Here is a 14,622-nt window from a genome sequence, read left to right as displayed (position 1 = left end):
AGAAGCAGAAATTCATGGGGACGTACAAACGCCAAAAACTAGTAGCGTACGAAAAAAAATCACAGTTGATGAAGAAGTCAAAACCAGTATACGCAGAACTATTCACAGTTTCTTTTTCAGAAATGAGCTGCCCACACTACAAACAGTTCTGGAGGCCCTTAGCAATCATGAATTGGTCCCAAAAATGGGTAAAGAAACTTTTAGGAAACTTGTACACGAAATGAAATTTACGTACGGAAAAGCTGACAGGAAAAGCATTCTCATTGAACGTCAAACAATAATAGCATGGAGAAGAAACTATCTAAGAAAAATTGACGAATTTCGGAAGCTCAAAAAAAAAAATTGTACTTCATGGACGAGACATGGGTTAACCAAGGACATACGGTCAAAAAAGTATGGCAGGATGGTAATATAACAAGTGCACGACAAGCCTTTATTGAAGGTTTGTCAGTTGGGTTAAAACAGCCATCTGGAAAAGGTAGTCGTCTGATAATTACGCATATAGGAAGCGACAGTGGATTTTTACCAAATGGTGAATTAATATTTAAATCTAAGAAAACAGGCGACTATCATGAAGAGATGAATGCGGAGGTGTTTGAAAAATGGTTTGAAGGCATCATTCAACTTGTGGAACCTGGGTCTGTCATCGTCATGGACAATGCCCATACCATAGTCGCCATTTAGAACCATTACCGAAACAATCATGGAAAAAAGCAGCAATTCAAGAATGGTTAATTAATAAGAACATCCAATATAACAAAGATAGTTTAAAGGCAGAACTACTTCAGCTAACAAAATTACACACAGACAAATATAAAAAATTCGCAGTGGATGAAATGGCGTTAAGTCGTGGAATTACAGTTTTAAGATTACCACCATACCACAGCGAATTAAACCCAATATAATTGATCTGGGCGCAAGTAAAAGGATATGTGGCACGAGAAAACAGAACATTTAAATTAGTGGACGTGCAACATCACCTACAAGAAGCTATTCGAACTGTTTCTGCAGAAGACTGGAAAAAATGCATGCAGCATGTTTTAAGAGAAGAGCAAAAAATGTGGGACGTAAACAACCGTATTAAACACAATATTGAACCAATCATAATTCACTTTGATTCACTGAGGTTGAAGATTAGACGAAAATTTGTACATTTACATTTATATTATATTCTATTATCAAACATTTGTAATTTGTATTTTCTAGTACCCCTCACGATGAGTTTGAGTTACTCGAAAGCTTGAGAATAGTTATAAAGAGTTCACTTATTTATCAATTGCTGCAACCCAATAGTGAAAAAAAAGTGATCCAAATGCATTGAAATTGTTCTGAATTCGTATAAATTTCTTGAGGTTCATTGGCGGTAGATTCGGATACATTTCATTGAACTTTCTACATGTTCTGCTGATAATTTTGTCACACTGTCCAAAAATAATAAACAAATTCATAAGAACTTCGTTTGAATAGTTTTGTTCCATCGTTTTGAAGGTATTTGCAACTTCTGAAGTGACGAAAATATCGATATTATTAGGAGAATGTCACAACGCTACTGTCAAATAGTAATCATGGCCTGCTTACCAAATACCGAATGGAAATACCATTCTGAAGGGACATTTTCACAAATAAATGTTCATAAGTCTGAAACTTGACTAGTTAGGTATAGATATGATTACATAGAAAGAAAGCAAATTTCAGCAGCTTTCCGAATTTCCAATAATATACAGGGTATTCCATTTAAAATAATCAAATTTCAGCAACTTTTTCAAGCAAACGAAAAAACTGTATTTTTTCACCACCCTGTATTGAATTAACGGAGATTAGGCTGACGTGTGGGAAGTGTCCAAGTATCACCTAACTCCAAACCAAATTTCGATATCATAATACTTCTTAACTAAAAGATATCGGCATTTTTAGAAGTCATGATTTTCGAAGAAAAAAATTGAAATTAATTTTTATTTCGAAAACGGTAACAGATAGGTATAGGAAAATATCAAGAAAAGTTGTCAGGCAATTGTTAGAGATTCCAAAAATAATATTATATACAGAGTGTTCCTTTTGAAAAATCAAAGTTGCTACTGCTTTCTAATAGAAGCGGCAACACCGCATTGTCGAAAATATTTTAGTTGGCTAGAGAATGTCCGAATATACCCTCCATTAAATTTTCAAAGTGATCCGTTGTCTGGTTCACCAGAAACGTCTAATGTGCCATCCACCGTGAATCAGCCTGTATACTAACACCAACTGTTATAAATTTGACACTTCTGCTCATCACTTTTTATGATTTGTTTTGTATTTTTTCAGTTACCTAAGAACCATTCTACTTGCTATATTTTTGAACTGTTTTATTCGAAAAACAAAGCTACTATTGACAGTTGTTTGGATATAAATTATCATTAGAGTAAATATCTTAGCAACAAACATACATATATTCCCCAGTTCGAGAGAAGTTATGCCTAAGCAATATGATTGTGCAAATCTGAAGAAATGAACCCTAAGTGTTCAAGTCTTGAGTATACCTACACAGTAGGTTGAATGGACTGACGCCTATCAGAAAACAACCACTCCCCTGGCTAATACCACGAAGGGAGTTCGATTATATCCGACAGGCGTCAGTGCAGGAATCTTCACAGAAAATTTCCTGTACATGCAATTGACAATACAACTGAAAGAGTTGACCTACAATTTTGGAACGGGCACACTTGCACAACCTACTGTGTAGGTATATCCGAGACTGACTTGAACGTTTAAAGTTCATTTCTTCAGATTTGTTTACTGCCAGTCTTCAAGCATAGTCCACTTCCTTATTCAGAGGAATCGGGCAAATTTCGGATATGCAGTTGGTTAGAACCTCATTCACTAGATGGAGTGACATTTTGTTGTTCGCTCCAACTTAGGAAGAGGAATGAAATACTCTGAAACAATTCCGATTTTCAATTATGGAATATCATTGACTTTAGGTCGATGATGGCCACTATCTTACACTAACGAGTGGCTAATGAGCCCGAAACCGGTCTGCAAGTGTGCCCGTTCCAAAATTGAAGGTCGACTCTTTCGGTTGTATTGCCAATTACATATGCAGGAAATTTTCTCTGAAGATTCCTGCATTGACACCTGTCGGATATAATCCAACGCTCTTCGTGGTATTGGCCAGGGGAGTAATTGTTTTCTGATAGGCGTCAGTCCATTCAACCTACTGTATAGGTATATTCGAGACTGGCTTGAACTGTTAAAGTTAATTTCTTTAGATTTGTTTACGGCTATGATATCGGCTGTCCGAATTAAAACCATTGAGTGCATCTTATATGCCAATCGAGTACGTATATAACTTTTGGCAATATTAAAATTTCGATTTAGCAACGAACAAAATAAATCCAATGTTTTGCACACTTATTGGATTACATTGAACAATTACATTTCTGGTCGAATTCACACAGAATAATCTTAGTCTCGAAATAGCCTTCCATTCAAATTTCGCCCGATGAGGAGAATTATGATAAGTTCATTATTAATTGAATAGTTAATAGGCAGATATTTCCTACCCACCTCGATGTCAACATTAACTGAGGTTGAGTTATCGTTCATTGCCACGATTGCAATTGAAAGGGTTGACCTCATACAATAAGAAATTGTAAAGAGTAAAAAGTAGAATATCACTTGTACATGCCGACAGCCAAAAAGTGGACCTGAAACAAAATATAGTCATTAGTAAATGCTGACAAATCGCGTCCAGGGCGATCATCATCATTCCCATCTTCTTTCCCTTTTGTGTAAAGCTGGTACCATGTAAACATTTTTCTGAGTCTGACTGAAAATGTCAAACAATCACAATAAAGTTTACTGTGATTGTATATAACCATAGAAGACCACGGCAAAATCCAGAAACCAATCAAAACATTGACGCCAGCCTACATTCCTATATTTTGGTAGTTATGAAATAGTTATTTATGTATCAAGGGAATTAGGAGGGCCTTAATTACCGATGGCAAAGTTTGCGTCCCGAGGGCCTCTGGCCCGAGGGACAGCAATTGCCTGAGGTTATTAAGGCTCATTAATTCCCGTGGTACATAGATAATTTTATTTCTGACCGATTTCAATAAAATTTTGTTCATTTTTGAAACGGAAAAATGTACCAATTCATTACCTTCCCGGTATATTTGAATCAGGTACCGTTGATTATAGTAGAGTTTTCTTGTTGCTAGGTTGTTGCTATGTTACTTGTTTATAAACAGAACTTTGTTATCAAGCTGTGTTTGCGGTGAAAACGTGTTTTCTACCCCAAATATAATGGAGGATATTTTGAAAAAAGCTGAACAAGCAAGAGAATCAATAATTCCATCGAAAAGTGAAGCCGTATACCAAAAAGAATACAAGATATATCTGGACTGGCTGACACGGAAAAATGTTATGCCAAAAGATGTCACTGAAACTGTATTTCTGGCATATTTTCAAGAACTGGTAAGGAATTTTTCAATGTTTTTCGGTAGATTTGGTAGTAATTGTGTTTATTCGTTTCAGTCAGAAACGTATAGTCCGAATTCTTTATGGACTAAATGGTCAATGCTAAAATCGATGGTGACTATATATGAGAAACGAGATATCACCAAGTTCAATGAACTACAGGCTTTTTTGAAACGGAAGAGTAAGAGTTATAAGCCGAAAAAGTCTGCTGTTTTATCTCCTAAAGATGTTATCAGATTCCTAAAGGACGCTTCTAATGATATTCATTTATTGCATAAGGTAATTTTTTTCTTATTTTCCTTTTTGTGTGTATTTATTTCCTTTTTTTTGTTATAGGTTGTTTTGATTATGGGTTATTTTGGAGGATGCAGAAGTCAGGAACTTTTGAATATGAAGATATCGGATATAGAGGACCGGGATTCCGTTATGGTAGTGAACGTACCGAAAAGTAAAACTGGTGTATCGAAGAAATTTACAGTTGTGGATGAAAAAGAGTTCTCCGCTTTGCCTTTATTAAGACTTTATATGTCTTTGCGTCCTAAAGGTATTGAACGATTTTTTTGAGCTTCCGACAAAATAGATGTATATCTCAGCCAATTGGAAAAAACATGTTTGGGAAAATCCCCAGCAAAATCGCAATGTATTTAGGATTGCCAAACTCATCTTCCTATACGGGACATTGCCTTCGTCGCACTTCTGCTACAGCTCTAGCCAATGCAGGAGCAACTATGACTAACTTAAAAAGACACGGAGGTTGGAAAAGTTCCACGGTGGCGGAGGGGTATTTGGAGGATAGCATCGAATTGAGAAATAAAACGGCACGTATGTTGTCTACTTTGTCATCAGAAGAGGCAGGTACCTCGACTGTAGTGAACAGAAGCTCCAGCCATACAAAAGAAGAAATTGTTTCCAGTGGCGGAAGTAATTTTCAGGGAACATTTCAAAATTGTACATTTATTATTTGTAATGACGTGAATAAATAAAATATGGTTCAGTTTTCATTTCTATTTATTTTTAATTGTGAAAGGTAGAGGGAATTATAAAATCTATAATGTCCCAAGGGAGTTATGACCCTCTTTATTGATAGCGTAACTATGACGATATAAGCTTATAATATCCCGGTCAGAAATAAATGCACTAACAACTTCCCAACGGGAAGTAAGGGAATTTTGGATGACCCCTTTGGTAATGTGATGAACATGCCACAAACACAACGATACTTAACGCTTCAGAAATCACGTGATATTGTTGTTTTGAAAAAACGTATTTGTTGATTCATAAAAAATAGTAAAATACCTTTTTCAGTTCCATCATTTTCACTCGTCACACAACACACTACTTTCCTGAGGTTCATTATCGAATGATGAACGAAGGTACTGTGACAATATGAACAATAGAGTCTTCAATATAATACCTACTTGAAGATATGATATCATTAGAATGAATATTTAATCCTATCAACAAATTAGCACTGGTATTGAATTTTATCTAACCATGATCAACAAATTAAAAAATAGTCAAAATCATTTCTTGATTATATCATTTTCATTCGTCACACAACATACTTCTCTCTTGAGATTCATTATCAAATGATGAATGAAGATAGATTATGATAATACGAATAACCAACGACCTGCCCTGGCTCCCCGCGGGTGCAATGATGATACTAAATATAAATTCACTTATCGGAAATTCAAGGACATTAAGACACAGTGATGAGAAGATAATTTTATTTCACAGACGCCCCTTTCTCCCCCCTCGGCTGGAGCCCCAGTTGTAATATTTGAAAATCCTCTCTTATTGCACATTTGCAATATAAAACGAACCTACATACAAAATTTCAGCCTTCGAAAATATATCTACCGGTATGTTGAAACAGTGATAAAAATGAACGCCCCCCTCAGGGGGAATCTCCAGTTGGAGAATTGAAAAATCCTTTCTTATTGCACATCTACAATATAAAATAAACCTGCATACAAAATTTCAGCCTCCGAAAATGTAATAGTACGGAAAAACACTGATAAAAAATAATTTTCATATGTAAACGAGTTCCTTTTCTTCCTGGGGAGCACCCCAGTTGGAATATTCAACAATTCTCTCTTATTGCACATCTACCACATAAAATAATCCTACATACCAAATTTCAGCCTCCGAATTTTTTTTCGCAGTCATATCGATAAATACTATCTTTCAAAATTATTTTCTCGCATACTGGGTGATTCAATCGAGCGTGGCCAACCAAAATTATTTTTTAAAATGGAACACCCAGTATATACATACCTCATTCTATTCCATTTTTTTTAGCTCTCAAAGGAATTTTGGTTTTCAAATTTCCATGAATTTACATGAATTTAATAAAAACAAAAGTTGGTATATAACGTTCAAAAATCAAATCGGAAAACCAATCTCTGATAAAAAAGATAATCCTAATAGTTTTAACAATTACTTCACTAATATTGGAACTGAAATGGCAGAAAACATTTAAAAAAACTGAAAACTTACCTGATCATTTCCTCAATTTCCTCAACAAGAATCCATGCTTCTGAAACCAGTAACACAAAATGAGCTGATTGAAATTATATTCAAGCTAAAAACCAACTGTTCATCTGGTCCTGATGGCTTTTCCTCGAAACTCATCAAGAATATTCATTTATTCGTTGAAGTTTTCAAAATAATCGCTTTTGATCAGTTATCCGAGGAACTTTCTACCATCGATTAGACACAACTGTTTAACGCATGTGATGACGTCAATATTCTCTGGGAAAAATTCTACTCGACCGTAACTGCCTCTGCTGATAAGAACTCTCGCAAAAAAATATGCCGGAAAAATCCTCTCAAACCATGGATAAATGCCGAAATAATGTCTCTTATACATCACAAAAAAAGACTCTGTAAAAGATACAAAAGATCAAAAGCCACAGAAGATTACCAAGCTCATCGAAATTTCTCAAAACACTTGGTATCAACAATACGTGAGTTCGAAGAATCTATTGTAGACTCTGAAAACAATAAAAAACTGAACAAGTTCATACGATCTAACCTGAACACCGAAGTAAGCATTCCACTCCTACGAAAACCTGATGGTTCCTTGTGTTCTACAGACATCGAATCATCAGAGATTTTGGCCGATTCTTTCACAAACTCCTTCACGGTCGAGCCTCGAGATGACCAATTACCAAAAATTATAGCAGAACGACTACGTGATAATTAACTACAGGCCCATTAGTCTTTTATCTGTACCTTCCAAAGCAATGGAATCCATCATCGTAGAAGATATGTCAGAATTTTTAACAAAAAACGCAATCATACCACCAGAACAACATGGTTTCGTCAAAGGTAGATCAACCACCAGCAATCTACTACAATGCATGAACGATTGGACGATAGCTTATGATAGGAAAATACCGACAGATCGTTTATCTTGACTTTGCCAAGGCTTTCGACAGAGTCCCAGTGAGGAGGCTAATGCACAAATTTGACACGGTATTCGAGGCCAACTGAACCTATGGATTGAAAATTACATGACAGATAGAACTTTCTCGGTCAAATTGGGTCACTCTTTTTCTTCGCACAGACAAGTCACAAGTGGAGTTCCCCAGGGATCTGTTCTTGGCCCACTCCTCTTCGTTGTTTATGCAAGTGATCTTGCTCTTCACATCAAGTCCAGCAAGTCGTTTTATGCCGATGATACTAAACTGTATCTAAATGCCTTAGTCGAACATCATTCCCTTCAAGAAGACCTCAACTCGATTAGTCAGTGGTTCGAGGCGTGGCTTCTTCCTTTTAACGTCGACAAATGCGTCGTACTTCATCAAGGAAAGAACAATCCACTCCATACGTACACAATAAGCGGCCAGTCGTTACGTATAGTGTCCTCACATGTAGACTTGGGAGTGACTATTAATACCGACTTAACTTGGTCCGAACATATAATATCCACATGCAAACGCCGTGATTTACCTCATCTGCAAAACGTTCCTCCATCTATCATATTCGAGTTCCATAAAACTCTACGAAACCTACATTCGTCCAATCATGGAGTATGCAGGTCCAGTGTGGTGTCCTGTTCTGGTGCGTGATAGGGACTAGTTGGAAAATGTGCAGCGTCGAGCCACAAGTATGACTTTTGGTGAAGTGCGTCCGACCTATCCTGAAAGACTGAGGATGGCACGACTGCTAGCTTTTGACCAACGTCGACTCCGTGGGGACCTCATCATATCTTTCCGTATAACTAAGTATAACTATGCTAATCAGAAAGAACTTTTTGTTTTCAACAATGATTCGCGGTTACGTGGTCACACACTCAAATTAAAAAAGGAGAAATTCACAACGAGGCAGAGACAATATTTTTTGGTGAATCGTATTTTCGAAACATGGAATAACTTACCCAACGATGTTATGAATTCCGACTCAGTGAACAGTTTCAAAAACAAAATAGACATTTGCTTATTTGCTTAATCGGCTCTATGCATATATTAATTATTTTTCTTTTCTTTTTGCATGCATTGTATTGACTTGTTGATATCCTTCGTTTTTAGGCGTACATAGGACTTTGTCCTCAGCCTTTATTTATATGTAATAATAATAATAATCTCCATTAAATCACATGATGAATTTGATATATAAAAATGGTAAACTACCACACCAATTTAAAGAGTCAATCGTTACCCCATATAAAAAAACAAGTAAGCGTGATAACATTGGAAACTATAGACCAATATCGGTTATCAATAATTTTGCTAAAATATTTGAACAATCCTTAAAAAGTAGACTTGTAAATTACCTCAATGCAAAAAAAAAATATTAACAGACAGACAGTTCGGTTTCATTAGCAACTCCAATACCGATAAAGCAGTACTAGATTTTGTACAAAAAATAATCGAAGCATTGAATGGACTATATTTGTAGACGTAGCTAGGACATTCGACACCGTTGATCACAACATGCTATTAAAAAAATTATATGGGTATGGTATACGTGGCCCAACATACAATATTATGAAAGACTATCTATCACATAGGACGCAAAAGGTCAAAGTTTATAACAGCCTGAGTGAAGCAATGAAAGTTAAAACAGGAGTACAACAGGGAACAGTTTCAGGTCCCTATTTCTTGTTTACATCAATAGTATCTGTGCCATCAACAATTTTGGAGATCATCTCATATCATATGCGGACGATACAGCACTTATATTCACAGGTAGTAATTGGAAGGAGGCATTTAAAAAATCAGAACAGGGACTGAAAGATATCCAGATATGGCTTTATCACAACCTTCTGAGTCAGAATGTGAAAAAAATTAAATTTATTACATTTACCCTATTACAGAACGATCAACCTGGAAATAACATAATCCATATACATGACAGAGACTGTACTAACTTGCAATTGTGCTGTTATAGAAAGAAGGAAAATGATTAAGTATCTGGGAGTTATTGTGGATCGGCATATGAGGTGGGATGACCACATAAGCTGTGTTGTAAAATGGCTCAGACTTTTAACAAAAATATTCTATGAATTGAGAAATATTCTGGAATACAAAAATGTTATCACCATATACCAGTCTTTAGCAGAATCTGTAATAAGATACTGTATTGCTGCCTGGGGTGGTACATTTAACAATTCTCTCAGTACCCTCCAAATATCTCAAAATACAATCTTGAAAATATTATTCAAAAAATCTAAACTATACTCTACCGAATATCTGTATAAGGAAACGCAGTTTCTGAAAACGAGAGAACTCTATATCCACCAATGTTTAACTTGGGTGTACACAAACAAATTTACACTTCAATCAACAAACAAAGAAAAACAAACAAGATTCGTTACTAGCTCTTCCATAAACATACCAACATTCAATAAAAGTCACACACAGAGATGTATTTTCTATCACGGTCCAAAATTACTCAATCTTCTGTCAGTTAAACGATTCCAATCCCAATGCATTCAAAAAATTAATCAAAACATTCATTATGTTCAATACCGAACTTCTCGATTAATTCGGCTAAACATAAACGATGTTCAGCAAGCTCTTCATCATTCTCAATGTTCATCAATTCTGTAAATTAATTTATCGGAATGTATGTATACAATGTGCCTCACTTTTCATGGAAACACACCCGTATCTTCCGTAATATTCGAGGAAGAACGATGAAAGTCTCTGGACTGAATTATCTCCAAAGTGGGCACAGATGTTGGCGTAATGGCAAAATTTAGGCCTTTCCTCAACAAGGATTCCTCTATTCCCGTGAGCGGGCGGGAACTCATGTTGATGACGTTGTCTGTATTTGGGCATTGTTTCCTCACTAACTTCTCCCACTTTCTGTTGTGGGTATTCTCCATGTCTTGGCGGATCTTCAAGCACGTGCTTTCAATCTTGGCAAAGATTGGTCCATGATCATCTTCCAATATCTCTCTTCTTATTTCTTCGAATCGTTCTGTGGCATCCTGCAGCAAAGTTGACCTCTTCCAACGGTGATTTGAGACCTTATCAGTGCTCGGCTGGCGCGTTCCAATATGCGTTTAGCTCTCTCTCCTGGGATTGGCGATTTCAGCAGAAAACCTTTGGGGATGATGTTATTGTCTCTGGCTCTGCACAGAAAACTGAGGTGGGTTTCTTCCTTTGTAAGCTTGACCATAGTCATGAGTTCCCGCCCGCTCACGGGAATAGAGGAATCCTTGTTGAGGAAAGGCCTAAATTTTGCCATTACGCCAACATCTGTGCCCACTTTGGAGATAATTACTGCAGTGGAATCCACCAGTTCCCTTATTGACCAGACCGAGGCAGAAGAGTTCAGATGGAAAATTAGAGAACAGTTGGATCGAGAACCAGTTCCAACATCTAACATCAACAAGGAAGAACGTAGAGCTCTGAACAGCCTACGTAGAGACAACACCATCAAGATCCTACCTGCAGATAAAGGAAACGCTACTGTGGTAATGGATACCGTTCTCTACGAACAGAAGATCGAAGAGGTTCTGCAGAAGGGACGATACACAAAGATCGTACGGGACCCCACTGCATCAATCGAAAGGAAATTGTACCAGATTTTGAAAAAACACCAAGTTTATTTTTCGGACAAGGAAAGATCATGGCTAACACCGCACCACAGTAAGCCCCCTCACTTGTATGGTCTACCCAAAATCCACAAGAAGGACGTTCCGCTTAGACCGATCATCAGCTCCAGAGATTCGGCTACTCAAAACTTGTCTAGATTTTTACTTCCCTTAATACAACCATTACAAGGAAAAACATCGTCTTTTGTGAAGAATTCAAGGCATTTTGTCGAACAACTAGGGTCAATTGAGGTTACACAGGAAGATCAACTAATTAGTTTCGACGTGGAAAGCCTTTACACCAACGTTCCGGTCGAAGAAGCACTCCAAATCATACAGAGAAAGCTATCCGAAGACGGGAACCTGAAAGAGAGAACGAATTTACCTATAGAAGTAATTATGGAATTACTAGGATGCTGTGTACGAAACTGTTATTTCCAACTAAAGGAAGAATTCTTTACACAAGATGAGGGACTGCCAATGGGATCGCCACTTTCACCAGTCATAGCCAACATATATATGGAGTGGTTCGAAACTCTGGCCATTGGAGAAGCCCAGAAGAAACCTCGAGTCTGGTTGAGATATGTTGACGACACCTTCATAATATGGAACCATGGGAATACTGAACTAGACGCCTTCCTGAAACACATCAACAGCGTGAGACCTTCCATCACTTTCACAATGGAGAAGGAAATCCACAACGAATTACCGTTCTTAGACGTTTTGGTGAAGAAGACCGACACTAAGTGGAAAACATCTGTATACCGAAAACCCACTCATACGAGACAGTATCTGAACCACAAATCCAACCACCATCAATCGACAAAAAGAGGAATCATCAAGACTCTATTAGACCGTGCTTTTGGGCTTTGTAATACAAAGGAAGGTCTCGAGAAGGAACTAGATATCATCAAAAATGATCTTCAGCGGAATGGATACTCCAAAGCGATGGTAGAGAAGACTTTGGCTAAAAGACAGCAGGAGCCTCGCAAGGAAGAGAAGCCGTCACAACCAGTGCTTGCACTTCCGTACAGCAGAGGATTATCGGAGAGGATAAGAAGAATTGGTTCCAAGTACAACATCAGAACCTGTTTCAGATCCGGTAACACTATCCGTAGCAGCCTCACGAAAACAAGGCCCCCAAACGCGGACTGCGATTCCAAGAATTGCATTTACCGGATACCCTGTGAGTGCGGAAAATCCTATATTGGTGAAACTAAGAGGCCATTGAATGTTCGCATTGCCGAGCACAAGAAGCACACACAGCGAGGAGAAACCAGCAAATCAGGAATAGCAGACCATGTTTGGACCCATCAACACAACATCGAGTGGTCCCAAGCTGAGATCTTGCACAGAGAGGAACATTGGTTCAGGAGAAAATTTAAGGAAGCCGCATACATGTTGTCCAACAACGTATTCAGCCAGGCCAGCGTAGAAATACGAAACATATGGATACCCATCATCAAACGAAAAATGACCAACTTCCGCCAAAACGGTCATCTCTCACGGAATCAGTGAAGCGGAAAATGGAAAGCAGAGAAAGTAAAGTATTTCAATGACCTATAAATAAGTCATCTCTCGGAGGAATCAGTCCAGTCATCACCCGAAGACGATTGTAGATACCAACAATCGAAACGTCGTGAACTAGCGTGACTTGGAATCTCTACACTATTTTATTATTTTCTTTTTTCATCCCTTGAATTTTTATTTATTCAATTATTATATTTTTACTTGTAGGTTATTTCACTATCATTTCATTTCAGGTTTATTGTTTGCTTAATATAATTGTTATCTTCAGCTATCCTTTTTTAATTATTCTTTTTTACTTGTTTCAGGGATTTCAAATCATTTTATATAGTAGACAATGGAAGTCCGAACTAATGAAATGCATTCATCAGCTTTATCATTACCTGTGATTCCTGAATGCCCTGGCACCCACTACAAAATTAATTTTTTCCTGTTTGCAAGTTCAATCAGTTCTTCTTGGCATTCCCAGACCAGTTTTGACGTCACCTTCGGGTTTGTCAGAGCCCCTGGTGCGCTCTTGCTGTCTGTAAAAATATTGATCCGCTCATTTCTTTGAGGTCTCAATTTAATAAGCCTTGCACACTGCAAGATAGCATACACATCCGCCTAAAAGACGGATGCGTATAGTCCTAGCGGATAGCTCTAGTTTAGATTTCTATCCGCTCGGTATATTCCAGCTCCCGTCCCATATTTGGTCTTCGATCCATCTGTATACCAGGTGTTTTTTTCCAAACATGTTTTCGGGATGACTAATGGTCTTCCAATCTTCACGATTTATGATTTTGGTCGTGAAGTTTGTGTTAAAGTTGTACTTCGGTGTCATGTGGTCCATGCACACTGAGGATAATAAAACTGTATATATATAAACTGTAAAAATGATGACCTATAAATAAAATCTAGAAATCTTGAATTATTTATGAATAGATTACGCTGATCGCGTAAATGGGACAAAACCAAAAGACCAATAAACTTTCTCAATGATAACTTGCGCCAAATGAGAAATACATTGTACACTTCAAACATTGAGGATACACTACAAACACACATTTTTGTCTATTTTCCTCTATATTTCTTTATTGTTGACCGGTTTCGGCTATTACACCATTTTCAAAACTAACTGATTACATTTAAATCTGAGTAATTTATACCTATGTTGCTTATTCTATCATAAATGCATTGATATACCTGATACCCGGTACCTGCGTTTCATATACCTGTAAAATCCATGAACATAACAAAGCTTCCAATATAATGTTAGCTTTTGGGATCTGTATTATAGGTTCAGGAGAGGACTATTATTTAAATCAAGTTGTTCGTTGAGGACAATAGAATTGGGATTTTTCTTTAACCTGTTTATTTCCATAGATTCCAACAGATTCATCATTTTCCCTTTTTCGCATGTGTGTAGGATCTTTAAATTATGTTTATCTATTTTATGTTTCGAATTTTGAAGATGTTCGTACATTAATGATTGTTTATCCGAAATGACATGTTCGTGGTACCTTGTATCAAAATTTCTCCCAGTTTGGCCTGTATATATGGCGGGGCATTCACCACATTCTATTCGATATATACCAGATCTC

General features: G+C 37.1%; 2 protein-coding genes across 2 annotated transcripts in view; one reads left to right on the top strand and one right to left on the bottom strand.

Moving 5' to 3' along the window:
* LOC111516380 (putative inorganic phosphate cotransporter) overlaps nucleotides 1-5,902 on the bottom strand; it is a 45,338-nt gene extending 39,436 nt beyond the window's left edge. The window contains exons 1-2 of the mRNA XM_074184881.1: nucleotides 5,755-5,902; nucleotides 3,544-3,683 (exon numbers count right to left, since the gene is read on the bottom strand). Coding sequence (XP_074040982.1) covers nucleotides 3,544-3,683; nucleotides 5,755-5,812 — 198 coding nt within the window. The 5' untranslated portion in view covers nucleotides 5,813-5,902. The remainder of the gene's footprint in view (nucleotides 1-3,543; nucleotides 3,684-5,754) is intronic.
* LOC141486621 (uncharacterized) lies at nucleotides 3,935-5,459 on the top strand. Its single transcript, XM_074184882.1, has 3 exons — nucleotides 3,935-4,455; nucleotides 4,516-4,737; nucleotides 4,795-5,459. The coding sequence occupies exons 1-3, from the start codon at nucleotides 4,285-4,287 to the stop codon at nucleotides 5,020-5,022; spliced, it is 621 nt and encodes a 206-aa protein (XP_074040983.1). The 5' UTR covers nucleotides 3,935-4,284; the 3' UTR covers nucleotides 5,023-5,459.
* Nucleotides 5,903-14,622: the final 8,720 nt, after the last annotated feature.

Source organism: Leptinotarsa decemlineata, unplaced genomic scaffold (assembly GCF_025532065.1).
Source record: "Leptinotarsa decemlineata unplaced genomic scaffold, Ldec_3_MD MMD2_tig00026358_RagTag_RagTag, whole genome shotgun sequence".
NCBI classification, from domain to species: Eukaryota; Metazoa; Arthropoda; class Insecta; order Coleoptera; family Chrysomelidae; genus Leptinotarsa; species Leptinotarsa decemlineata.
The sequence above is the reverse complement of the archived record's forward strand: the minus strand, read 5'-3'. Positions and strand labels throughout refer to the sequence as shown.

Bases quoted from the DNA above. Each gene is read 5' to 3' on its own strand.
- LOC141486621 (XM_074184882.1), top strand. From the start codon at position 4,285: ATGGAGGATATTTTGAAAAAAGCTGAACAAGCAAGAGAATCAATAATT. The intron at 4,456-4,515 runs GTAAGGAATTTT...TATTCGTTTCAG, and splicing joins TGGCATATTTTCAAGAACTG to TCAGAAACGTATAGTCCGAA. The intron at 4,738-4,794 runs GTAATTTTTTTC...TTTTTGTTATAG, and splicing joins ATATTCATTTATTGCATAAG to GTTGTTTTGATTATGGGTTA.